This window comes from Bemisia tabaci, chromosome 1, assembly GCF_918797505.1.
Source record: "Bemisia tabaci chromosome 1, PGI_BMITA_v3".
In the NCBI taxonomy this organism is placed as follows: Eukaryota; Metazoa; Arthropoda; class Insecta; order Hemiptera; family Aleyrodidae; genus Bemisia; species Bemisia tabaci.
The window spans coordinates 50,041,677-50,069,666 of NC_092793.1; the positions used below are offsets into that span (position 1 = coordinate 50,041,677).

At 40.6% G+C, this 27,990-nt stretch overlaps 2 protein-coding genes across 3 annotated transcripts in view; one reads left to right on the plus strand and one right to left on the minus strand.

Moving 5' to 3' along the window:
- The window catches only part of LOC109039472 (uncharacterized), a 303,868-nt gene that overhangs the window by 143,368 nt on the left and 132,510 nt on the right, over nt 1–27,990 (plus strand). The window lies entirely within an intron of this gene.
- LOC109035503 (zinc finger BED domain-containing protein 4) lies at nt 21,363–26,885 on the minus strand. The gene is made up of 3 exons (XM_019049159.2): nt 26,074–26,885; nt 25,149–25,440; nt 21,363–24,688 (listed from the first exon to the last, which is right to left on the minus strand). The coding sequence occupies exons 1-3, from the start codon at nt 26,308–26,310 to the stop codon at nt 23,811–23,813; spliced, it is 1,407 nt and encodes a 468-aa protein (XP_018904704.2). The 5' UTR covers nt 26,311–26,885; the 3' UTR covers nt 21,363–23,810.

Sequence of the window (27,990 nt, forward strand, 5' to 3'; positions counted from 1 at the left end):
TGACGAGCGCCAAAGATGGCATCAGGGCGGACCGACTTGTCACGGCACACAATGGATCGAGTCAATAGGAGAGGTCGGACAAAATTTGGGAACTTTAAACGCTTTTAACTCCGTTTATACACAACTTTGAGGTTCCAAAAGTGGCTTCATTGGTTTCCGCGTTACATTTTTTTCTAGAAGCACCCCTTGAAATTTTAAATGTGACGAAATAAACACCGAAATCCTCAGTTTTAGTCAAAAATTTAATGTCCGACCCCTCTAATTGACTCGATCCACTGTGCGGCGGTTCAAACGATTGGGGGACGAAGCTCGCGCGCAAGTTTCGAAGCCGCTCGTTCACTTTGTGTGAAAGCCTCGCCGAAAAAAGGGAGCCCAGCGCGGGGGGAGGGGGGGGGATGAAAAAAGGTGCCCGCTACAGCGAGAGAGCCACCGGAACGTGGAGTAACTAATGTTTCTTCATTCCTCTCGCCTTCGATCTTCAGCTCTTTCTTTTCTCAGGCATATCGTCTCGGTGTGCCGTGTGCCGTTCGCAGCCCTATCTCCCTGCTCATACCTTTTTTTTGAATCTAACAAGAAGTCGATCTGTTGTTCTAATAGCCCTCTAAGTTGAACGCTCAGTTCTATCTTCATTCGCGGTGAAGAGGAAAAAGATACAAGATGCCTCACGGTTAAATTGACAGCGTTTTGCAATCAGGAACCACAATTTCTGGTTCGCATATTGAAACACCCATCTGCATAGGGAAACTAATGGTACATGTGTTATTTCTAAAATGAGCCAGAGATTGTTGTTCCTAATTGCAAAATGTAGTCCGAATGGTCAAGCTGCAGGAGCATCCTGTACGGGTCGGAATGGGATACTTCTGCTGCAATTTTTCCCTCAAAAGTGAACCCAATTGGAACTAAAACTGGTACCCAATTGGTAAAAACCTGCATTCTTCTTCCAATCTTTTGATAATGCATATTCTATATATTTATTTTTCTGTTGCAGGTAAGTGGATTCGTTCCGAGTCTTCAATACCTCCAAACAATTCCAGCTTCAGTAGTCCTGATAAGCCTGAGAGTAAGTCACTTTCAATGGTTTACCATGTGTGAGAGTAATGAAATTATCTGGAAAATTTAAAGGAACGTAGTTATGAAATTCTAGTAGACAGCCTGCCTTTGCTGGCGCGTTAAGGAAGAACGCTGTATGAGCCTTCCGGAGTTGCCAAATTTCCGTCGACAAATCGCGAATTTTAGGGAAAATTGATTAATGTTCCTCTTTTGATTTTTCAGAGGATTTTGTTCGAAATTTGATCTCGAAAGTCTGAAAATTTCAAGGAAAAATAGTCATGACTCTCTTCAAGAGTAAATATTTTCTGATAGGAACTTTCTCAGCATTCTAATGATGCTTATACAGTGGCGTGGCGTGCTTTGCGATGTATCGATTGATTTGTCATTTAAACCTATGGAAAAGGATCGATTAACAGGGTGTTCGCAGCGAACACCTTAATAATCGATTCTTTACCACGGATTCAAATGGGGAAATATCGATAATCGATCATTTACGCCACGCCACTGTGCTTATACGGCGTTTTTCCTTAGCACGACAGTATGGTACTTTAATTTTGGCCTTGTGTAGTGGTATAACTTTCCTAAAATCAGGAATGAAACGAAGCCTCTTTCGAGCTGAGTGCGATTTTTCATGGAGTAATCTTCTTGCTATCAAGGAATACCCCGGGAACATCGTGTTTCGGCTGCTCAGTGCCCCATCGCATCCCGAAGGCGCGAGGGTGCTTACATACGCGCCCGTGTCTGTGCGAGACCGATTTTTCCAAGTCATGCTTGATTAAAGAGCCGTTGAGTGTAATTTTACTCGAACCCTAATTTTCGCGTTTCCTTCCAGAAATTTTCGGATGGGTCGTGACTGTACTCCAAATCATGATCGTCTCGGGACGCCTCGCCTACCACCCTTTCCTCCTTCTCAGCATCATTTTCCCCCTCGACAAGTCGGTGGTTCTCAATCTCACATCTCGCCTTTCCCTCTTGAATTTTTTTCGCGGGGTCGTCTAAGTGCGAGCACGAGGAGCTTCAGTGCTCCCATTTCCCGGAACAAGTTCCAAATTTCGGAACGTTTGATGTTCTCCTGAATTTTTCCCGGAACTTTTGAAAAAATCCGAAAGGAATCCCGGAACTTATGACGGTCATGGAATGGGAAAAATTAGGATAAAAAAGTTCCGAATCCCGGAACTTTGGACGGAATGGAATGGGAGCACTGAGGTTTTTGAACTCTGAAAAGAAGTATGGTGAATTTTAATTCAAGTCAGCTCCATGTTTTTTGACCGGCGATCCTTTAATTATAACTCTGGGTTTTTTATTTTAAATTCACAAATTTTGGTTCTTAACTTTTGACACCTAACTCCGGATTTTCATTTTATTTCCTTTGATTTTTGAGTGATACTTCATGGTAAAGGTGATTAGAATTCCGATGACACTTGGATTTCTTTGAGATAACCATTGGATTTTTGGCGGTGGCCTCCTGGCATCTCGAGACACAACCGACAACCGTGTCCGTAATGAAAGAATCCGTCAGGCAATGAAGGTTAAACATGATATCGTGTACGACGTCATGTCCAGACAGTCAGTGTGGTACGGACGTGTGCAAATACCGTCGGAGGAGAGGTTGCCCCCTAACATGTTTTGGATTGGGCACCACCAGGGAAAAGGCGTTACGGGGACTTCACATGAAGGGATGGCGTTAGGGCGTTGAAGACGAGGTTTTGGGTTGTCAGTTGCTCAACGACCTTCGGCAAGATAGGCACACTTGGCGTTTGGGAGTCGCAGAGCGCCAGAGTGCGTTTTAGGAGCGACTTTTACGTGTGTATGATCGGCCAAGAAAATTGTTTAATCAACCGAAAGGCCAGGTAACTCAGAAAACCGTCGCAATTAAGATAGTGCCCTGGTGATCTCCTATACTCACGGGTTCTCTCTTTCGAATGTTTGTGTTACCTCACACGGAGAAAAAAACTTCGTGCGTGGGACCCGAAGTTTAAGTCATATGCAGTGGCGTGGCGTGAATGATCGATTATCGATATCTCGCCATTTGAAACTATGGTAAAGAATCGATTACTAAGGTGTTCACTGCGAACACCCTGATAATCGATCTTTTTTCATAGGTTTAAGAGGCGTATCAATCGATATATCGCACGGAGAAAAAAAACTCGTGCGTGGGACCCGAAGTTTAGGTCATATGGATCTCTGAAGTTTTCGGATTGAGCATCTGAACACTTTAGGTCTAGCTGCCGAAGTTCGGATCATACATCTGAAACTTCAGTTCTTACATCTGAGGTACTTCGGTTCTCCCATCCGAAGTACTTCGGTTCTCACATCCGAAGTACTTCGGTTCTCACATCTGAAGTACTTCAGATGTAAGAACTGAAGTTTCAGATGTATGATCCGAACTTCGGCAGCTAGACCTAAAGTGTTCAGATGCTCAATCTGAAAACTTCAGAGATCCATATGACCTAAACTTCAGGTCCCACGCACGAGTTTTTTTTCTCCGTGCGCAAAGCACGCCACGCCACTGGTCATATGGATCTCTGAAGTTTTCGGATTGAGCATCTGAACACTTTAGATCTAGCTGTCGAGGTTCGGATCACACATCTGAAACTTCAGTTCTTACATCTGAAGTACTTCGGTTTTCACATCCGAAAAACTTCGGTTCTCACATCCGAAAAACTTCGGTTCTCACATCTGAAGTACTTCAGATGTAAGAACTGAAGTTACAGATGCGTGATCCGAACCTTGACAGCTAGATCTGAAGTGCTTATATGCTCAATCTGAAAACTTCAGAGATCCATATGACCTAAACTTCGGGTCCCACGCACGAGGTTTTTTTCTCCGTGCATGTTCTTCTTCTCGCCTCAGCTCGAGGTTTAGCATGCCACGACTGAAAATTTGAGAACCTTCCGAGCTCGGCTCAGAATCCGCGCGCGAACGGGGCCCAATTTCAGTCGTCATTTATTTCCTTTTTCCCCGCAACGCTCTCTGAACCCGAGCGTCGAGAGTGTAACTAATAGAAACCCCGAGATTCATTCGGATGGCGGGACCTGCTCAGCGCGGGAAAGAAACGCGACATTAGTTCCAAGATGACGGGGCAAAGGGGGGGGGGCTGTACTTGATGGTGCTATGAATTCCTAATGAATGGAGTTGAGGGTGGCGTCAGTTAGGAAGGGGGAGGTCTAGGGGGTACGATCTCTCATCTTTGAATCGTGGGCACGAGCCGAACGCGCGCGCAGTTGACAAGTCTCGCGTTATTCGCCTGCCTTTTAGACAGGAAGACTTAGTGTTAAAATAAGCAAAACATCCTGTTGACATGACAGAATGTAAAGTAATAAATGGATTAGACGAGGTTAAAATTAAAGAAATTCCAAGAATGCAGGACGTCTCGAGCCGTCACAGGCTTATTTACAGCTGCCAAAACCAACATCATTTGAAAATTGAATGACGGCCTGATCCTAGTTGTTATTATCAACCCTCTCCCCTGTAAAGATACCTACCAAAGTCATGTGCGACACTGGAAAAGAGTATGTATGACTTTACAATAATACGATTATAATCACTTCAGTAAAAATTTCAGTAAATTCCCCTCGTGCGCATTACACTTTTCTACTGAGAAAATGCCGTAACCCTTTTTGAACGGATCAATACAACCATTCTCTCTTAAGTATAATGAATGGATCCTCAATCCATGAACGAACTTTGACTTGTTATATTTTTCTGAAGGTAATTGGCACGCAAAACACGATGCTCACATCAAAAACGCGAAAAAGTAACTCAGAAATCGAGAAAAACGCAGTGCAAAAAGCGCAACTTTTTCGCCAGTTTCAAACGCCCGGTTTCGCGCCGAACCAAATGATATCAGGTGGCACCAATCAGGAGCGAGCACGGGTATCTACAACTTCCGTCAATGTCTCTCTACTCGTTGGACGTGAAAACTATAGGAAGGTCGTAACTTCATCTTCAAAATCAACGAATTCTCAATCAAAGAATCAAGAATCTCATTCATGTTACCCGTAGTAAACAAGCAGCAATTCCATGCACAACACTGAAATACATTTTACTATAACTAAAATTCGTAGAAAATGGGCGGAGATAGCGATTTGACTGCCGTAGTACATCACTTCCATTAGTTTCCCGCCATTGCGGCGCGTTTGAATTTTGGACTTTTTAAGAGCGGGCTTCTCCGGGATTTTTGGCTCCATAAATATGCAATAAATGACCATGTAATCTGCTCATCTGGTATAGGTTCAAAGACCTATACTTTAATTTTTGGAAAATTATAAATTAAATTCAAAATTATAATTAAATTTGCTAATTTAAATTTTAATAAAGAAGAATAAACTTATAATTAAATTTACAATTTAACCCTTTTATCAGGCACTTTATTTATTAAGATATGGTGGGATTAATCAATTCTAAAATTGCAGTTAAGTGTTATATCTCTTTAACTATTAATAATTATGAAAGTTTGAGCTTTTTCGACTAACCACAAAGATATTGGTGGTCTGAATTGGGCCCGTTTCGAGAAACACTATCCACATGATCTCGGATTTGATTCGATCATTCAGTCTTAAAATATGTTTCCTTCGTCTCGGTACAAAGTTTCCTTAGAGAAGCAGTTTTTTTATTTTTTTAAAACTATTTCTATATTGTTATTTATTTTAATCTAAAGCAAAAACTTGTGGCGGCATACCTTATCCCTCCCTCCCCCAATCTTGCATCCCCTGGTCGTCAGCTGGGAGTCTCTATAACCTTAGACTTGCCAGCGTCTCAGTAGCCTCCCTTCCACCCCCGACGCCACATCTCGACGTGGTGTGGGAGTGGGGGGCGTAGCGTAGTCGCGGTGTAATTATACGAAGGCGGAAGGGGGGAGGGGGGGTCTCCGGCAATGACTTGTTGATATCTAGCGGAGTCCCGGGTCGCCTTTTCGCGCCACAAATTTGAACGGATCTAGATGCGGAGCCCCGATACGCCCCTGCGGATAGCCGCAACTCCCGCGGCAGCGCGGCTAATTGAAGGCCCAAGGCTGAAGGGATGAGGGGTTGTAAAATTCACAGACAGCATAGATTAGCGTCTCTTCGCGTCTTACGCCCCCGACCGCGAGCGCGTAATGGGGGGTAGGGGGTGGGGAGAAGCGTCCTCGGTTGCCATCTTTACCTTTCTGTCCGCAAATTCCGTAACAAAAGCTTACGGTGAAGAACTGCTCGTACTCAGGCGTATTGCGAGGAGCACAAATAGAGCACCTGGGTAGGGAGAGGATGGACTTGTCGGAAAGAAAAAAATACTTGTCGCTGAGAAGAACAAGCAGATCAAGGGGGAAAGAAGAAGAAGATGATGGAGGAGAGGAAGAATCGAAGTGGAAGGTATGGGAGAATGAAGAGGAGAAAAGAGAGAGGGAGAAATTTGGATGTCTCGGAGAAATTACTAAAAAAGGCAATGCGTGAAATTATGGCGCCCCACGCGAGTGCATCGGGTATGGACAAGTCTGTAATTGTGGAGGTTGGGTCTGATCAGGTCGTCGCAAAAGGGCAGCCAATCTTCTTACAAGAAAACTACTACAAAAATGTCACTGTCAAGCTTTATATTCCGTTATGTCAAATCAAGATGGCCAAGAATGTTCATAAATGAGTGTCTATCCGCAGAACTGAGGAATTAATGCGAAAAGCAAAGGCGAAGACGCGCTTCAACAATTATTGAAACAACAGATACTGATAATTGCAATGACAAGTAATTCTGGATGATATGAGATTATGGACGTCCCGTTTGAGCCCTAAGAGCTCCACGACCTTATCAAACGTTACCTCAAAAATTGCCGGCTTATCCGTACTTAATGAATTCGCGTAGAGCGCCGAAGTTCGCGCATTTTCTTTTTTTGTATCATTTACATGACTTCAATCTCTCTGATGCTTTTCATCGACAGTGCAATTTGTCAAGTTGCTATGTCCGCGGCGAGGTTTGTGGATCGTCAAAAGTCTGGCAAGAGTGTGTAGTTGTCAAAGACTCTTAGACGGTGTCGTATTATCTTCTCCGTGGGGAATCTTAAAGTCCGGGCTTTTGACTCAATTACGGGTGTCGCCGCTACGCGGTCGTGTCTGTCGTTAGATCCCCTTAATTTTGTGAGCTCCATCAGATAATGGGCTCGGCCGAACCAGCAGTCGCACAGTGGACTGAGTCAATTAGAGAGGTCGGACATGAAATTTTGTATACTAAAACTGCACATTTTGATGTTTATTTCGTCACATTTTACATTTTAAGTGGTGCTTTTACACTGAGAAAAAACTATGGCTTATAAACCTATTAGAGGTAAATATGGAACACCACTAATAGTAGTACCTCTACATATAATAATAGCACATATACCTTAGTTATGGTACGGGGTACCTTAATTAGGTACAGAGACCTTAGTATGGTTCACAGACCGAGAATCATTAGTTTATTTACGACTATTATAGGTGTTCCATATTTACCTCTAATAGGTTTATAAACCATAGTTTTTTCTCAGTGTAGAAGAATATTTCACGAAAAACCAACGTAATCACTTTTAGAACCTCCAAATTGTGTATAAACGGAGTTACAAGCGCTGAAAGTTTTCACATTTTGTCCGACCTCTCCTATTGACTCGATCCACTGTGAGTCGGTCCTGTCGCGCGCCACAATTCGCAGCCGCGCTGTAAGTTCCCGCTGTCATTGTCGTATACGCGCTTTACGACCGAGACATCACGTGGATCCGGACGCCCTCTCTTTCACGGATCACTAGACAAGGTGCGACTTCGAGCATTATGATGTGTGTTTTCTTGCCGAAACACGTAAACTACGACTCGCACAAAAAAATTTACTGACAGTCACTCCTTACCAAGATATTAACGTTTTTCGATGCACACATCCAACATTTCCGCTCCTAGAAAAAAACCATAATCTATTCGAGTTAAATCGCATGCCAAATATTACCGCCGCAGTCATCGCAGTATAAAAACATACAAACCTCAATCTCGTTGCACGTAATCCTAGTTAAATTGTGTTTTCAGCGTCGCGCAAGCCAGGAAACGGAACGCGGTGGAGTCATCTTGACAGTGTGGCGTGCCTTTCATCCGGCTAGCGGCAATGTGCCTGTATAGGTAGTACCCGTAGTCGAATAGTTATCGCAAAGAACTCTCGCGTTGCGTTTGGTGCAATGCGAGAAGTGTTCGTGCAGTCTTGTAGGCGCTAATATGCGTCTGACTGATGATACGCCGACTGCACTGTTTGGCGTAATGCGTGAAGTTTTCCTGCAGTCTTGCAGGCGCTGATATGAGTTTGACGCCGACCGCTCTGTATTGGCGCGATTATTTGAACTCGCGTCGTGTTTCGACGCCGTCTGAGCATTCCAACGTTGCCTCGTTTCTCTCGATAACATATTTTTACTGAGAAAGGTTAGGAAAGTTCTCTATGTTCGATTTTTTAGATTGAATGGACTATTAAACAAGGTCTGATACATGATTCCAATACCACCAAAATTTTACGTAGAACACGGTTCGCGCAACGAAAACTACTGAAATCAACTTCTAGCTAAGATATTAAAGTTTTCATTGTCCATTGGTTACGGGAACTTTGAATTGCCCGGTTACAAGAAAAACAAAACAATACGCGAGTCAAATTGCGCACTTCAACGGCTTTAGCAGAAAACTCAATCGAGCATTGTTTCTTTCTCACTCTGTATTGTTCAAAGTGTGTACAGCTTGAGCTGAGGAGCGTCAAGATTGAGATTTCCATATTTTCATAACACTGAGACTATCATCGTGACGTTTGGCTTACAATTCAACCGAAGTAAATTATTCTTTCTTCCATGAGCGGAAAGGTTGAATTTATTCATAAAAAACCCTATTAACGTGCATACGTTGTTTCTAAACTGAGGCAGACATCGTAATTCCAAATTGCAATTTGTAGTCCCAATAATTACTGTCCCTTGTAGGAAGCTGTTTTCTAGGTCAAACAATGAATTTTACCCAAGTCTCATAAATATTATGATCTTAATAATTCTACATCAAAGTCGTCCTTGCAATGCAAACCATATTGGACGCTCTAGGGAAAGGAGCTGTTTAAGACATGACCATGGAAATTAAGCTATGGAGCAAAAAATAATTCCCCAACCGACAAAAAAAAAATTTAAAAAAAATAAAAATAAAAGAAAGGAAGGGGGAAAATATGGTTGAATAAAAACTAAACCGCCCTGTCACCAGCATCGACATGTATATGCGTTCAATGAAATGCAAAAACCATGTCATCGGTAGGTTTTAAATGCAGGCTCTCGCAGTCTCGCATAGGGAGTTACGAAGGCGAGGAAATCGAACGTAAGAACGAAGGGTGAACTGAGAACGAAAGTAATGTCTTTGAAATGGAAATACGGCTTCCGATTCGCTTCAATGGTGGAGCACGAATAATCGACTATCGATCTTTCCCCCATTTGAAGCTGCGTCAAAGAATCGATTATCAAGGCGTTCGTCGCGAACACGCACATAATCGATACTTTACCACGGTTTCAAATGGTAGATCAATCGATTCATCGGAAAGCACGACACACCATAGGAACCCTGAGGGTGGCTCAGGCAATTAGAAGGCAGCGAGTCAGATGGTGAGAGCGCAAAGCGCACCTCTGTACCAGGAATACAATGCGCATATTAAATTGAGTTATATTCCCCGCGAATACCTGGAACTAACTCAGTGATGCCTTTTCCCGTAGTAAGGAAATCACTAGGTCAAAACTGTTTTCTCTCAAATGATCTGAAACAGGATGTTCACCGTAGGTTCGCAATAAGTAAGTACGAATACATTGAGGAACGGGTTTTGAAACGTCAATACGAAAGCACGAAAAGTATACATACAGCTTTTCTGTGGAATTATAATATAGACATTAGTGATTTTTGGATGAACTAAAAATAAAAATTGCGAATAATCACACCGAAAAAAAGGAGGAATGATAGCTTTAATTGTATTCATTACAGATTTTGACACGAACCAAAGAATCTGGCCAATCGACCATACTGCTGATTATGTCCGCCTATTTTTAAGTTATCTCTTCTCGGAAGATGGCCATTGCAACCGTATTTTTTTGGTCAGCGCCAAAATCAGTTGCAAGAATGGTTAAACCCATCATTCCTTTTCTTCTCCGTGAATTTGCGATTTCTCTGCATAATCATCTTAAATATTTCAAAAATGCACCAAAAAGGCCTGGAAGAATTTGGTTTTGATTTGGAATAACTGTCGTGAACACCGTTGTATGTTTAGTCTTAAAATAGAACCGCGTCCATAATCAGCAGTCACTTAATCAGGGGAGCGGTTTGTTCGTTGAAGATACGAGAAAGGAAGGCTGGTGAAGCTTGTTCAACAATGGAAACAAAATAGAAGACAAACGCATTTACTGCGAGAGAGGCAACAATCGGAAAATAAACGACGAGCCTACGTTTTCACGACTCGTAAAGAAAAATAAGCCGTATAATCAAGTTTAAAACTGAAATACCGCCCCGAATTAACTCAACGGCGACAAGAGGGTGAGTAAACTTCGTGCGAGAGGGGAAAAGTTGAGCGCGAGATAAAAATCGGGCGAGCTTTAATCTGTTGATTTCATAAATCACCGTGGAGGGTGGGGCGGGGGCGGGGAAAAGAAGATATTAGCCAGGGCAAATAAGTGAAGATTCATTTCGCCACGAGCCAGTCAGTGCGACGACGGTGGCGCACTCTATTATAAAACCGTTTTACGCTCTCGCATAACGGAGGGAAAATCATTGATGGAATGACCTAATAAATAACGGAGGCTTAGTGATAGTTATGCTGGTAGACCTACGAGATATGGTGCGACTATAAACCCTGAGGTGAATCCTTGATAAATTTTAATTTCTTTCCTTTTGCGCCGCTGTTCCGCATCGTTTTTACGGATTTTTTTAACCTCGAGAAATCGAAAGCTGTCCTAGAACAATAATTAATTTTTTTCGAGTGTTCTAATTTTCAAAAATTTGAAATCCTCGTTTAAGCTGGATTTTTTTTTTCTAACTTCTAAGTTGGACTTGGATCAAAATTCAAGAGCAACCTAGATTAATTTCTTTGTCTGCAAAAATGTGGATTTTCCCAAGAAATGTCAGGCATATTTAAAAAGTGCGAGTTTTTCAGGGCACGAGCTTGCTCTGTCTCCCAAAACTGAAATAATAACAACACTAAATAGTAACATTTGAGCAGCATGTCTATAAGCCCCAAGAAGGGATTTTAAAAATCAAATGTTGAGGATGGAATACAGATCAAATGTGATTTTGAGTATACAAGTGACATCATTTGTATTTTTAACATTTAAACAATGCTAATAGAACTTCTTGACAGGTTGTGGAAAGACCGAGTTCGGAGGCGGTTAAGCATCGCAAAGCGCCAGAGAGTACTGTGAAAGCTTACGTATCTAATAGAAAACACTTGGTGTTAGTTAGTAACATCTTGTTCAGGAGTTTATTTACAGACTTTCCGTCGTGTGATTCGTTTTTCTTGTTAAATTTTGAAATGAAACCATGTAACGTTGTGCTTTAATTCATACCTAGTCTATACAAATCCATTCACTACAGTTGAGCACAGATTTGTATTCTTTCTTCCCGGAACATTAGATAACTACGTGGCAACAGTAACTGTTGGAAGGGGGAGGCTGGGGGAGAGAACAAAAATTAGCGGTCAACCACGGAACATATCCGTCTCGGTCCGTTGCTTCATTCCCGGTTCCGTTCTATCGTTCCCTCGTTCCACCCTTCCGTGATTCACCCTCGTTGTCACGTTGCGAATCATATCATGTGCGCAACACTCACGGATCCTAAATGCGAGGTACGTGTGACTTCAATAATTTGGCAACCCGCTAATGCTGTTTATCACTCATACTGACCAACCGGAAAACTGTGAAGCGAGTGGCGAAAACATGTGCATTTTAAAAGAACTCGCGTGCGTTTGTTTACGGAACTTCAGCGTTAAACTTGCGGCCCGCAACCTCTCATCCCTCCCCTGCGTAAATGACTTTTTGAAAAATTTACAGCTTGGAATTTTGACCATATTTTCGTGAACGATTGAAACAAGTATCACGGACAAAAGTCTGATTTTGGTATGCACACATTTTTGTCTAGTCTGTGAGCATGACCAGGCGTCGTTTATATTCTACAAAAGAAGCGCTTTCTGATAAAAGATTGTATACAGATCTTCGTTTTATATTTGCAGGCTCTCATTGAGTGTAGGTCTGTAGGTATTTGTTACTGAAAGTTTTGGCTGCATCGGCAGAATGTGAACAAGCCGTTAAGAAAATTTCGTTTTGAATCAGTGATACAATTTTTGAACCAAGCAGGTTTCTGCTTCGTAAAATTTGAATTCATCACGATATAATCATTTTTTCTTGTTTATTCAAGAAAATTTCTCCCTGCCGACAATTGAAGGAATATTTTAATTGCGTGAATCAAGTCATTTTTTGCCCCTGTCTAATGATGGTAGATGGCAATACCTGAAATACAGCCTTTTTTGTCAATTTCCCCAGCAAAATCGATTCGTTTCGGATTATTCGCAAATTCTTAGCTACGGTTCAGTTGCGAAGCGTGAATAATGAACTATCGATATTTTCACCATTTGAAGCTATGGTAACGAATCGATTATTAAGATGTTCGTTGCAAACGTGTTCCTCGATCCTTTTCCATCGGTTTAAATGGCAGATCTATCGCTATATCGCATAGCACGCCACGCCACTGATCCCAATCATTGCGGATAATCGAGTCTCGACTTTACCTCAATTGGACGTATCTCTGCCAAACGGAACTATGTGCATTATGACGTAAGCCCTGTCATGAAACTATTCTTATGGGTCTCAGGGCTCATGTCGCAATGCACATAGTTCCGTCTGATAGAAATACGTCCAATTTAACAAAAAGAAAAACCAAGTTGCGAGTTACGTTCACCGCTTCATGCTGGCCTTTGAGGGGAGGTGGCTGCGTCTAGAGTCCCTTTATACTGAGAGTCAAGACATTTTGAATCCATTTCTGATTGGTTCCCGTATTTTAGGCCTTTACAGTGTCACAAACGGGAATAAAGATTACAGTTTCACCGATTGCAAAGATTATAATCTGGAATGGACCGGGGAATTACGGGTTCGGCAAGGAACAAACGGAATGAGGGAAGGAACGAAGAAAGGAATTCGAGAATGGGCCGATCAAAGATCACGAAAAACTTTCAATTTCTGTAATCTTTATTCCCGTTTGTGACTCCGTGAAGGGTGTTGTCTTGACTCTCAGTATAAAGGGACTCTAGCTGCGTCTGCCTCGGGATGTCCCTGTCGCTGGAGTCGGAGTCCATATCTTGACATCTTTTCCGACGATTCGACTCCTGAATCGTTATCGAATGACATCGATAGATAAAACAGTATCTTGGCAATGCTATCGTTCGATCGATGTGATCGTGGCGCTCCGACAATCGACCCGAAGCCATTGTTTCCCTGATGGCGGCCGGGGCCGATGCGTGGAGTTATTATTGATGGCGGCCATTCATTAAACGCGCCACTTGGGCGCACCTGTCGCGGGCGCCCGCCGGAGGCGACTTCCGGATCCGCTTTATCGCCCGAGCCCGCCGCCGCCGCCGCCGGAACCGGTCATTTTTCACGGGGAAAAAAACCCCGGCCGCCTGTGCGTTTAATACCGCTCCCTCCGCAGTTTTTTCGCGCCCGATCAGCTATTTTGTGTGTGAATTTATCGCGGAAAGTTCCTCGGTTATTTCATTGCCCGGAACTTAACGCAGTTCCCCTGTTTTTTAACGGTGCGCTGTTGCCGGAATTACTGGAGCTGTCGCGTTGAGCAGCGAGGGCGCCGGTTCAGCCAAGTCATAGGAGGTGCTTCGAAAACAAGCAGGGTGTCTACAAGTCCGGAATTCTTCAAGGGCGGTCCGGAAGTACTGAAAAAGTGCGGAAAGTTTGCCAGAAAGTCCGGAATTTTTTTCACTTTTGTCGCAATTTGAGCGAGAAATCCAAATTTTTGAAATTTTTCGAAGTTTGTCAGTTGAAGGTATTGAAACAGTACGGAATTTTTCTGTTGAAGAAGTACTGAATTTCTTGGTAATGTATGCTTCACGATGCGAAACGTGCCAGTCGCGGCATTTAACATTGTAAGGTGAAAATTTACGAAACCCGTACCCTTGAGGATGGATTTCAATGGAAATAAACTGACCCATGCCTTGAAAAAGTACTGAATTTTTCTGTTGAAGGGGTACTGAATTTTTTGGGAATGAACTGAAAAAGTACTGTACAAGTACTGATTTTTGGCCAGCCTGTTTTAGTAGACACTCTGACAAAGTGCTCTCCGTCATAATAAACCGGAATACCGGAAAAGTTCCGCAAATCCGGTTCTGTTGAAAACACTGATGTTAATGCGAGATCAAGGAAATCAGGCTTTATCAACATTATCAAACTTAATTTTCTATTACCAAGCACAGGTCAATTTATTTCACTTGAAATCCATCCTCAAGGGTACGCGTTTCGTAAATTTTAACCTTGCAATGTTAAATGCCGCGACTGACACGTTTCGCATCGGGTACCTTCATCGACCGAAACCAGGATGCGCAAAATCGATTAGATGACGTCATCCATCACGAACTTTAACTTTAAAACTAGTTGGTGGGGTCGTTTTGCCCGCTCTTTTTTTAGAATCAATCATCTAAGTTCGTTACGGAGAAATGCGCGACCGAACCATCTACTATTTTTGCCGTCGTGGTTGCGAGTTCACTCACGTTGGTACAACTTTGGACAGTTCCACCTCCGCGACCTTATTCGCTTCCGCTCGCTGCTCTCAAAGTTCCGAAGCTTCTTCTTTCCCCGCCCCCTCTCCGTAGCCCAAAATTCCCACCTTTTCCATCGTAGTTTGTTCAGACTTGTACATTTATTTCCAAGTGCACCAATGTTTATGAATAATTTACTGCCTCTCCTCCATCCCCAAAACTTTTCGCAGCCCTTGCGGAATCCGTACACGCAGCAATACTAAATTTTGAAAAATGAAGTTTGTGCATGCTGATGTTCCCTGGAAGAACACCGTTTAATAATTCGAACAATGCCGTAGGTACTTACCAAGAAATATAAAATGAATATCCCTCCGAGAACATGAAGAAACACCAAATTTGGCCCGAAAATATAAGAAAAAGGTAAAATAGTGACGAGTGTGATCTACCGATGAGGTCTACAAAGACCCAAAACGTTATAGGCTCTCGGCGTGACCCCAGCTTTAGTATTCCAATGTATCTACCTGAGCTGAACACCCTCCTTATATTATTATTTGATAAGTATTTTTCAGGTATACAAATTGAACTGCAAATAATATTCTTCTAAAAAGTAAAAAATAAAGAAATTACAAAACAAGGTCTCAGGTCTGGGTCCGACTTCATGGGAGAATGCAATAGTGTATTTTCAAAACAGGTCTGGATTTATGACTGTATCGATCGAAATGTATAGACAATGGACAAGTTGTCGGTCAATCAATATACCAACTTGATTGATTAAATCATATGAGCCCAGAAGTATATTCTTGAAGAGATGGACAGTTACTCAGTCTCTAATTCCCACAAAAAGAAAATAATTTCTAAGTTCAAGTTTATGTATTTGTGTCGTTGCATCCGTGACGTTTGTCACTCAAATATTTGCGCAGTGTTTGTCTCTAGCACGGCAGAATCTCTCTCGATGAAAAGTAGGGACATAATACCACACCTAAATAATATATACAATGGGAATTCAATATTTTTCTGAAAGTTTGGCAAGCGTGCTCTCAAAGATGCAACTCAGAAGTTTCAGCGTTGCCAAAAATTTGTAACCGATGTTTTCTACCAGTATCGGAGCGGCGCGGCGCCGTTAATTTGTGTTGTTGATGACTCCGATGGCATCATCCCCTGTAAAATACGCATCCCCTCAGCATGTGGTCCGTGAAAGTTTTACGAGCTTTAAACTTTTAGCGGCGGCTCTAGTGTGGCTCTAACCTCCTCCTCCCGCCCTCCGTGCACCGTTAGCCGAAGCCTCTTTTCTTGCTCTTTTTCACAAGGTTCGAACGACTTTATCAGCTGCAGAGTAGAGTGATGTGTCTTGTGAACGTTTTGTTTGTAACAGAGAGTCCAGTGGGAATTCTCGCAAGTTGGGAAAACTGGGTTTTGTGGTTTTAAATTAAAAGTATTGAGGCTAGAGACGATATATTCAGAGACTGTATACTGTTATCCTTCCTATGTATTGTAGAAGTTACTTTCGGTAGTCAACACTCATGGTGACTGATGACCTAAGAGTTGAGTAACTGATATAGCAATCTTAACCTAACTGGAGCCCTGGACAGACGTTCAAAGTGGAGCTTCAAAGTGATGGCTGTTTAGTCAAGTGTTGCGCATAGACGGTAATCGATGGAAACATTTGGCTAAATAGCCACCTTTTTGAAGTTTCACCTCGAACGTGTGTCTCCCCCTTTTACATAACTCCGCCCAGCAAAGTGCTCGCCCCAACATTCATCAATCATCATCTGGCGAATTTTGTCTGAAATATTGCTCAACATTCAACAAGTTGCTCATGAATCGTCGGTCATCAGGTGGAAAGTAACATCGGGACTTCCGATCGTAACTTTTGCCTCGCCGATTTCTTAGATTACTTCTGAAAGAACTGACAAAAGGAGGGAAATATTTAGTTCATATTTCCTCTATTGACGAAGAGAAACTCCTCAATTTTCATCAGATAGAACCGTTACAGCAATCGAAAAATTGAGACGCGATAATAATTTTCCTAATTTCACCCTCAGTCGATGAGGATGTATATTGAAAACGCTTATTTTCGGCGGGAAGTCTCCTCGAACTAACCCTTTCACACCTTCGAGAGGATCAGCTCTTTTTAAGATATATATTAGCAGCGGCAAAGAAGAACGCTGTATGAGCAATTGAATGTTGTCATATTGCCCCGGCAAAAATGTTTATTTTTGAAAATAATCGTCAACGTCTGTCTTTGAAATTGTCTGACAAACTTGACCAAATCAGAAATAAAAATCTCTGAAAACTTTTGGGAAAAACATGCGCAAAATTTTTGGAAAATTTGTATTTTATCGGAAGATATTTGGCAGCCTCCAAATGATCATACTGCATTTGTCCTTAGCACAGGAGAAATGCATGCCGTCGGAATTGGAACAGAGCAGTGCGGGGTTGGGGGCGAATAAGTGAAGATGAAAGGGAAATTGAGTAATTTAAAAAATATCTGACTGGAATTCCTAACGCAGTCTTGAGTGTAAATAAAATATAGGGGAGGGTGCGACGGGATTTCCCTGTCCCGCTGCAGGGCGACGGTAGACGGGGCGGGGTCTGGAGGGGGAATAATAAAATAAGGCGCGTTACCCTGCTCCCAGGTTTGCGGGGATTGGGTGGGCGACAAGAGAAAAATGACTCCATTCGGACTTATCGAGAAGAGTGTGGCTGCCGTGCGAAATCATCGTGCAATCATCAATGCAATAGATCATACTCGATAGTTGTTCAATGTATCGCTTGGTTCGAAACAATAGAACATAACCTCAAACGTCAATTTTAGGATATGAGGTGGAAAAGCTGAAAATGAGAAAATTCCCAGCAATTCCACTCTTCATTGCCATCTGCTACTCGAAAGAACGCAAATTCAATCACAAAAGACCCGTCACCGCAGATTTCTATATTGACTTTTGACGCTATGTTTATATGGTGAACCAATCGATATCGATACAATCTCACCTGTTTGATGTACCGAATACCATCCATAAAAAAATTGGAAATCGATCGTGGTGCACACACCCGTAAGGAGTGTGCGGGGTCCTTTCAGTAAATTTCGTTGCGCGAATGGTGCTCCACGTAAAATTGTGAAGTATAAGTAAAGAGTGAACATACATCAGAATGCTTAAGTTCGCACCTTATCAAGCGATCCATTTCTCGCCGTCAGCACTACGTTGTGCTAGTTTCCTAATTCCATTCGGATAATTTACCCTAAGCTTAGAATTTATTTCACACTTACTTCAGCTCAAGTCCCGGTTTCCGCGCGCTACGATCTCCGTATCGAGAACAGGACTCAACTAAGAAAGGCTCTCAAACTCCGAGAAAACTTAACTTAATTTTCTCCACCCTCCGAGTAGTTTCAGATTAAGGGAGCCCCTGCCCCTGCCCTGTAGAGCAAGAGTTATTTCAAAAAATAAATGAGCAAGTAGGATTAGACGAAAATTTACCTTTCGAATGAAATATTTTCCCGCGAAAATGCTCCATCACAAATTCTACTCGTGAGGAATTAAAGTTTAAAATGTCTTGTTAATTTAACTGCGCTTATTTATTTCTTGATTTTATTGGAATGTAGTCTGGAGTATCGGGGAAAGTTCGCGAGGATAACGAAATCTTGAAGACCTGGAAGAGTCAGGGAGATCCGCCGAGGAAAGAACTTCTTTCCTTTGACAGAAAATTGCAAACATTTTCTACCGCACTTACACGCTCTATTGGTGACACCTAGCATTTCTAAATTTATATTCTCAAATTTTGAATATATTCACATGCAAGAGACGGCGCTACAATTTTTTTGTGGAAAGCGTCCCCCCTGTAACGAGGCAAATCCCGTTTCTTCAGAGGCACATACGTCCTCTGGTATAAGATAAGCCAACGTTACTGTAGTTGCCGGAATGAGCTCGCCGGGATCCTGGATTCGGGCGCCAATTTAAAAAATGAGTTTGAAAAGGGGAAGAATGATCCAAATCTTATGTCTCAAATTTCTTGGTTTATTTAAAAAAACAAATGTCCTTTCGTTACCTAAGTTTGTGAGGATCCTACACTCAAAATATTATGATAGTAATAATTTACGATATAATGAAAGAAAAGGGAAGCCGAAATGCCACTCACTAACGTGCACCTCAAGGCTTGAAATTACAGGATTCATGTAAGAGGAGAGGAGGAGTGAATAGGGATGTCGATTTTTTCGATTCGATTCTGACGAATCGATTTTTTCTCTGAAAAAATCGATTTTTTTGAATCGATTTTGTGAGAGGCGATTTATCGATTCAATCGATTTTCTATTTAAAAAAATCGTAAAAATCGTTCAGACTTTTTCGCTCTGTCTAGATTACTCTTTTAACGTCACGTCAAACCTACTTACGTTCAAACGCGGGTCCAGAAGGAAGGTATTAGCGTTTGGTAAACTTTCTAATACATTCTTTTAGGTTTAATTGCAATTGCTGATCAGATCTTCAAGCACCATAACGACCATAACCTCTTTGAAATTTGAATGAATACTGTAAACAAAACTTCTTAACCGTCAAAACGGTCAAACGTCAAACATTCCTTGAACTAGTTGTGGGTTTTGACCGGTCTCAAAGTTAAATCTCTTAAATCTTAAATTTCTTTTTTTTCTTTTAAATCTTTAAAAATCTTTTCTCTTCTCTCTTAAATCTCTCTTAAATCTCAGTAGTTAACTTTAAATCCGGTTTTTTCGAGGAAAATTTCAGAGTGCTGAAAAAGTGCTGAAATTTCTTTGTCTCAGTGCTGATTTTTCGGCCTTGGTGCTGAAATTTGATGAGGCTGAATGCTGATTTTTGAAAATTCCATCCGGGAACCCTAACTTACAAGGGTTATGGAGAATATTGTAAGTTTGATCTGTATTGTGGACGAATAAAAATTCAATTGTAGAGCACAGCAAGGCAGTTTATCTTTTTACCTTCTCCCGACAAGGAAAACCCTAAGCCCAATTCCTCTTGATGTTTCACCATTATTTTTTGGGGATGGGAGGTTGAATTTCCTTTCAGTTCTGTCAATGAGCATGCCATGTCATACCATTTCTCTTAAGCCCAGGTCACACTATCAAACTTTTCATCTGACTTAATTGAACAAAAAGTTGGATGAAAAGTTGAACGCAAAAAAATTTGATTTAATTACTCTCCGTTCAACTTTTCATACAATTGGCGGCGCCATTTGGATGGAAAGTTGAACCAAGGTAAGTGCCATCAGGGGTTGCTAAGATATCTAGTGCACGGAGGTATGCAGTGTAAAAGGACCCAAATGGATTCGTTTCATGAAATTTTTTTCAGGAAATTTTCTCCAAATTTTGGTACTATTTCATGACAAGAATTGTTCTTGGGTGGCTGGATTCCCATTAAGTGAGAGCCAATCGCACAATCTCACCAATGCTTGATGGCGCTTAGCTATAAAATTTCCACTCTTCAATTGATAATACCTCTAATTCATGAGACAGGTGTAGGATGGCTTAACATCTCAAGCGCCTAATTTTTATTTGGGAGGTTTGAGGACAAGATAAGCAAATGAATTGTTTTATTATGATCAGGTGATAGCGCTACTGTTTCGATGTAAGTTTTCTCCCATAAATTTGCCCTTTCTGCACTGGGGATGAATTATTTGACTTGGGTCTTCAGGGCAATGTTTCATTTAAATTTTGACATTTTTTCTGCCAATGCCGATAGTATTGACATACCTTCCTAAGTTTCCTTAATTCTTCCTATTTTCTTAAAGGCACAAGAACAGCCTGCAGAAAGAGCCATGCGGAGAGCACAGGATGTGGCCAGGCGTAGAAGACAACTGCTCCGGCCACCAGGGCTAGAATTTTTAAATTTATTCAATGGAAATCCTGCCCTTGGAGTTGTCCGCAACTTTAATCCTGGCCATCCAATCAACCGGCGTTCGGGCTGATTTTAATTTTTTTTCTGACTTATAAATAAAATAAAAAATTTCTTCCAAAAATCAATGAGCATTTCTAACAAACAAGATCCTGTATTACGGGGCATTCCGCATCACTAGGGTTCTTAGACTTTTTTTCTCTTTTCTTAAAAAATGTTCTTGCTGGCATTTCTCTTTTGTGAAAACTTTTCTCTACTGCCGATGAAAGTGTGCCAATGCACAAGATTCAGATAAAGGTAACACAAAATAAATCTGCTCTCCAAAAAGTGCTATAGCAAAAAAAAGGCACTCATAAAAGTGGGAATTGATGCTCACAGAAAAAAGCTAAAATTCGAAACCGCATCAAAAATTGTGACTATTTTAAATGAAAAATGGATCTCTGTCACTCTGTCCTGGGTTTGAGCTTATTTCAGGGAAGTATTCCATGTCCAAGCATTAGATCAGTATTAGAACTGCTGCTCTGAAAAGGGAAATGCTGGCCTATTGGGTCGACTATAGACCATACAAACTCTCTTAGGGAGTAAAATTTGATTGTTTTTACACGCTTTAATTGATGAATAATTAAGATTGAAAATGATGAAATCTAATGGACTAATAGGCCCTTAACACTGGACAGATATGACGTAAAATATAAAAATAGGAATGAGAAATATAAAGAATCGAATGAAACTGAAAATGAAAATGTAATAAAAAATAAAAACGCTTACATTTAAACTTATAAAATACACAGTGAAAACTAACTCTAATAAGTAGGTAATCACAGTATTGCATTCCATAGGTAACGCTTTTCCACTTAAGCTTAGGAGCAAACTAGAAAAATGTATGATGAGGAACAACTTAGAAAGAGAACAGATTTTCTGTAACAAAGACTGAAAATTATCAGAACAAAATAAAAAAAATGTTGAAAGAAGTACGGAATGCAGGCACATGGAGCCGAAATACTATAGAACGAGTGCAAATCTCAACTGAACCTTAAGTACATTATTAAATTTGTTTGCAATAAAAAATAACTCGAGAAATACCATTTTACTGGTCCTACTAATACTTTAATAAACATTATGTCAATTTGTGGAGAACAAAAAAAAATCTAAGTTCTAAGAAGACTTAGGAAAACTGTAAATATTTGATGAATTTTCCAGTTTTTGGAGAAACAGCTATGCAGATAGGAAAGTGAAAAGAAACTCTAATGAGTAGTTTAAGTACTGTACTCAATATTGCTTTTGCGTCTTAAACTAAGAGCAAACTAGACAAAATTACGGTGAGGAACAACTTTAAAAGAGATCTGATTTTCAGTACCAATGACTGAAAATTTTCATTACAAAATAAAAAATACCGAAAATAGTAGGTACGAATGCCAACTTCGAAAGTCCACTTGAGCCGAAATACTGCTTTCAGTGAGTGCAAATCTCAACAGAACCTTAAGTACATTATTAAATTTGTCAGCAATAAAAATTACTTGAGAAATACCATTTAACTGGTCCTACTAATACTTTAATAAACATTATGTCAATTAGTGGAAAGCAAAAAAACCCTTAAGTTCTAAGAAGACTTAGGAAAACTGTAAATATTTAATGAATTTTCTCGTTATTAGAGAAACAGTTACGCAGATAGGAAAGTGAAAAGAAACTCTAATGAGTACTTTAAGTATCGTACTCAATATTGCTTTTGCGTATTTAACTAAGAGAAATCTAGAAAAATTTACAATGAGGAACGACTTTAAAAGAGATCTAATTTTCAGTACCAATGACTGAAAATTTTCATTACAAAATAAAAAATACCGAAAATAGTAGGTACGAATGCCAACTTCGAAAGGCCACTTGAGCCAAAATACTGCTTTCAGTGAGTGCAAATCTCAACAGAACCCTAAGTACATTATTAAATTTGTCTGCAATAAATTTTTCTCGAGAAATACCACGTTACTGCTCCTACTAATACTTTAATAAACATTATGTCAATTTGTGGAAAGCAAAAAAAAAACTTATGTTCTAAGAAGACTCGGAAAACTGTAAAAAGTTTAATGAATTTTCCAGTTGTTAGAGAAACAGCTATGCAGTTGGGAAAGTGATAAGTAACTCTAATGAGTAGTTCAAGTACCGTGCTCAATATTGCTTTTGTGTATTGAACTAAGAGCAAACTAGAAAAATTTACAGTGAAGAACAACTTTAAAAGAGACCTAATTTTCTATGACAGGTGCAAAAGGTGCAAACAATAGAACAACAAAACATTTGTAGGAGAGCCCAAGAATAAAGGCACTTCAATTTCACACGAAGTTGACGAAGTCTACACTTTTAACTTCAATACGCAATATACTTAAAAATATATTCTAAAGCACCTGGTAGGTAAGCCAACGAAACAAATATTTGACTAAAGGTCCAAAAAATGGAACAACAAAACTACATGTGAATAGCAGAAAGGCAGAACAGACACATCTTACAAGTTCCACTTCTCTTTGGACAGTGAGTTTAAGAACAACAAAGCTGAGAGCCTTTGGGAATCAAGCCTGCTTCTCTCGTTTGTTAAAATAAGCCCAGCTTGAGAAAATAACCTCTCTGAGGGTACAGAGGTGGCAGGCATAATTAAAAACCTTTTTGCAACTCTAAATAAACTAGGGAAAACATCCTTATACCTCATCCAGTAGGTGATGGGACAATGTTTTGTAGGAATCGTTTTTTCCTCGAGATACAGTCTCAGCTCTCTGTGCATACCCCCGATGGTGCGGTTGCGTGAAGAATTTCTCTGTGCTCTAATAGTTTCATGGTGCAATAAAAGACCTTGATGAACTGCTCCGTCTTCTTCTGCTGCCTGATCTAAATTTTCCACTTCGGCCACCATGTCCTCTCTACTGACCGATTCTGATATCTTGGTAAAAGCAGCTGCCACATGGGTAGGATGCTGTGAGTGATCCTGCTTAAATCTAGGATCTAGAATCATAGCCATCATGAGATTCTGGTTCAACTCAATATTTCCAAATCGATTTGGACGATCAATCTCAGCCAGAAGTGCAGCTTGCACAGCAACAGCTACTGCTGATTCAGGTCTTGTCAGTTGAATTGTGGCACGGAGGCAGTTTACCAATGGAATTACGGCTGAGCACGTAACATAATGAAGACCACTTAAATGACCAGACTTAAATGTCTGGTCATTTCCTCAAGCGGCTCCAAGAGCGTCATCACCTCTTGGAGCTCGCTAACTTTTCTTGCACTAATCATCTGTACCGAGTCAGGGTGGTTTATAAGCACACCACTGATATAGTCTTTTAATTTTAAAAATCTTTGGATCATATAGAATTCTGAGTTCCATCGAGTTATCACTGACTGCATGAGTTTGAGGGCTTCACCAGGTGGTTGGGCGTCTCTTAGCTCATCAGAAAGAATATAACTTTGAATAAAAGCTGTGATGATGACCTTCACTGGTGCTAGGAGCGGTGCCAGGAAGGGATTTGCTAATACCACTTCAGCAATAAGATTAAGCACATGCGCAATGCAATGTAGATGTTTATCTTCATTCCCGGTCAAAAGATTTGCAGCATTCACCATATTCGCAGCTCCATCCGTTACAACAAGGACTATCTGAAGGGTTCTAAGCCCCCAATCTTTAAAAGTTTCTTCTACTTTGTTCTTTATATTTACACCTAGGTGCCTTTCTTCCAGGTGTACTGTATTTAAAATTAAGCTTGCCAGTTTACCATTTTCCATAAAATGAGCTGTAATGCCCAGATAACTTTTATGGTTCATTGTATCTGTCCATACATCAAATGTAATGCAGATATAGTCAATATCTTTAAATGACGTATCTTTGACTAATGTTTTTAGTTCTGAGAACTTTTTGTCCATCAGATAAGTGATTTTTGTTTTACCTGGTATTTGAAATTGTGGAACAGCCACTGAACAGAAATAACGAAAACCTTCTTTTTCGACAATTCTAAAAGGTTCGTTATCTTTGGCAATCATAAACATAAGAGCGTTCACCAACTGTTTATCTCGAGCGCCCCCTGAGAGGAAGAAAAAATATCAATAATATTAGTGACTGTACTATCAATAATACTATTCATCATAGAATGAAATGATTGCAAATTTAATAACACTTTCTCTTACTGATTTGTATTATGAACAGGGCAAATTTGGTTCGAGGGGACTTCCGCCCCTCCTCTTAAGCAAAGCGATGCATTGGGACTGTTGTGTAGGTTATATATTCGTATATAACACAATTAAATTTAATTGAATGTCGTCTTTTCATCACTATTTATCATTGATATATCTTTCCAAACACCTTAAATTTTATCTAGCTAATTTTTCTGGCTTTTTTCCTTAGTACCTGAAAAAATGGAGGGGGAAGGGTGACAGGTTGCATTATGGGTGCCTCGGAAGGAGGAAAATGGTATCAAAAAGTCAGCAATCTTGCGTAAGACTTGATTGGCCCTTCAGGTAGATAATAATATCTTCAATTGTTACCTATTTTGAAACTGTTGCTGGTATTGAAAGTGGCTGGCATGGTGGGCTGGCTAAGGTTTCTCGCTGGAGTACCCGCTCGGCTGGGTTGCTGTGATTGTCTTGAAGGAGTCGCTGTGCTGGGAACTCTCTGAGGATCCGCTTCGGCTGGCATGGTGGGCTGGCCAAGATTTCTCGCTGAAGTACCTGCTTGGCTGGGTTGCTGAACTTGTCTTGAAGGAGTCACTGTGCTGGGAACTCTAGGAGGATCACTTTCTCTGCTCGGGCCAGCTACTGCTTCAACTTGTTCAGGCACCTACAATGAAAGAAAATAACCTCCATAAGATTAACCTTCACCATCTTTCTATTCATAAAAGCAAAAAAAAAAATCCTTTGTTGCATATCTTTGATATTTAGTGTCTAAATATGCTGTGCAATTATCAATCTTGAAAATCCCCCTATGGGCATTATAAAATTTGAGGTAGTTCCTGGGAGGGAGCCACGAAAACAGTCAGGGGATCAATTTGTGGATATAAACATATCTTGGCAGGGCAATTCAACAGTTTTTTTTTTTTTTTTTTAGTAATCGCAATAATCGAAGCACATATGGACAATAAGCAAAGCAGAAGAGTCATCCTTTGTGAAAACAACATTTACTTTTAAACTTTACATGTCTAATCACACGGGTCCAAAGTGTGATTTAAGCCTTAACCCAAAAAAATTCATCAGGCCAAAGAAAAGTTTCAGATTTTTGGGGTTCTCTGAAAGTTGAAAAAAGTGACTTTGTGCCTTTTTGATCCTAAGTTGACTTTGTGCCTTTTTGATCCGAAGTTGACTTTGTGCCTTTTTGATCCTAAGTACATGCTTCAGCTGATGTACGTATGTACATCATCTGCATAAATTAAAGGCAATAAAAATTAGAATATTTTCTTCATAGAATGATCATTACCTCATCAGGTGCATCTGGATCATCTGGATCTGGATTTTCAGCCTGCTGGGCAGCCGCAAGAAGGCGGTGGTAGATTTCTTCATGCTTGCGGAGGAAGTGTTGTTTTAGGTTAGTTGTGTTTCCACACGTCTTTACCATTTGTTTACACCTCCTGCATCGTTTTTCGAATTGTGAGATGGTCTCGAACTCGGGTTTGAGGTTAGCACTTGCCTTCCGCTTTTGGCTTCGGCCCGCCATACCTACAATATTGTGGCAGAGCAATTAATATTATTACACAACAGACTAATGAACTTTGCTTATAAAAGAGCTGTCCCGGAAATAATAACTTAATGTAGAGAGATCACTACTGCTAAATGGTGTCCAACGAAGATTTCCAAAAAAATCATAAAAACTAGATTCCCTGATATAGAAAAATAACCAATGATTACTTTTGAACCGAAGGTCTCTAACAAAAAGTACATGTTTTAGAGGCCCTTCACTGGCTATCCTGAGAATGTCAATGACAGAGTCAAAAGTTTTATTCAGGGGCTTCATATTTTCCTATACGCAGCAACAAACATTGCCAACTAATAGTGATTGATGAAACAGTTTGCCAAGAAAATTGGTCAACCATGCAAACGAAGTTAATAGTTCTTGGTTGCTAAACATATCAAGCAACATGTCGCTCATCCATCATGAGAAGAAAAATAATAGTGGTGATCCCCAGAACTGAAAACTAACTTTAAAACTATGGGAAACCATTGCGGCAGAATCTTAAAAATACCTTGTTTCTGGACAGTTTCTGTTTTAAAACTATCCAGTATGTAGTTTCTCAACCGCATAAAATCTTCACTTCTAAAAATTTGGAATTTTCAAAACCCAAGAACAATTTTTCCACCCTGTTATTGCTATGTTGGCTGCACAATCAGCTAATGTTCGTGAATTCAACTCCCTAATTTCGCCAACGTGTTGAAGTCTCGTCCAACCTGGAAAAAAAAACTCGTGGTTTCAGCGCGCCTGAGACCAGATCAAATGAAAAATACGCCCTACTTGAATTTGAGTGACAGGGTGCACGCAGGTTGAGAGGGCAAGAAAACTCAATTTGCAGCTGGTTCCCCTTCTACTGGAAAATTGACTCGATTGGCTTGGTCCTTGCGAAGAGCGTGCGAGCATCAGCTCGAATCGGGAAACAATGAAGTGTTCGAGTGTGAAACATGACACACGTCAAAGCACGAAATTACGTCAATCGGAGCCCTTTCTCTTCCTTGTCCCCCTCTCACTTCAGAACCGATTCATTCAAATTCAGACAGCTTTTCGCGTTGCTCCCGGACAGTTGGTTTGTAATATCGATGTAGTGTACGGAATACACTTTTTTGAACATTTTAATTTAAACTTTTCACGGAAAACAAAATCGTAACGTTAGCCACTCGCATAACAACGAGAGCTGAATCTCACCAAGGTGTCTAGCATCAGGAAAAACCGGAAAATATTAGGAATTTTGGCCGATCAAGAAAAAATCAGGAAAATCGGACGTTTTATCAGGAATTTTTCTGACGCGAATCTGCCTGCCGAATAAAGTCTTCCTGCTTTTTGCCTACCGTGCCAGGAATCGAGAAAAATCAGGAAAATATCAGGAATTTTCAAAATGAAAAAATCAGGAATTTTTTATCAAATATCAGAAAAAATCGGGAAAATATCAGGATTTTTCAAAATTAAAAAATACTAGACACCCTGCTCACTCGTTTAGGTGGAAATTGAACTTTTTAATCAATCCAGTGAGTTTACAACTCACAAAAACTTTCACTTAAACATTGAATTGTCGCATTAAAAGGTGTAAGCAGTGCGTCTAGCATTAAGAAGTTCCCGATTCTATCAGGATTTGGGGTCAATCAGGATTTCATCCCAATTTCATCAGGACTCGAGGAAATATCGGTCGTA

Coding starts and splice junctions, on each gene's coding strand:
- LOC109035503 (XM_019049159.2), bottom strand. CDS start 26,310: ATGGCGGGCCGAAGCCAAAAGCGGAAGGCAAGTGCTAACCTCAAACCC. Junction 25,441..26,073: donor ATCCAGATGCACCTGATGAG/GTAATGATCATT, acceptor CTTTCATTGTAG/GTGCCTGAACAAGTTGAAGC. Junction 24,689..25,148: donor CAGCAACAGTTTCAAAATAG/GTAACAATTGAA, acceptor TCTTCCTCTCAG/GGGGCGCTCGAGATAAACAG.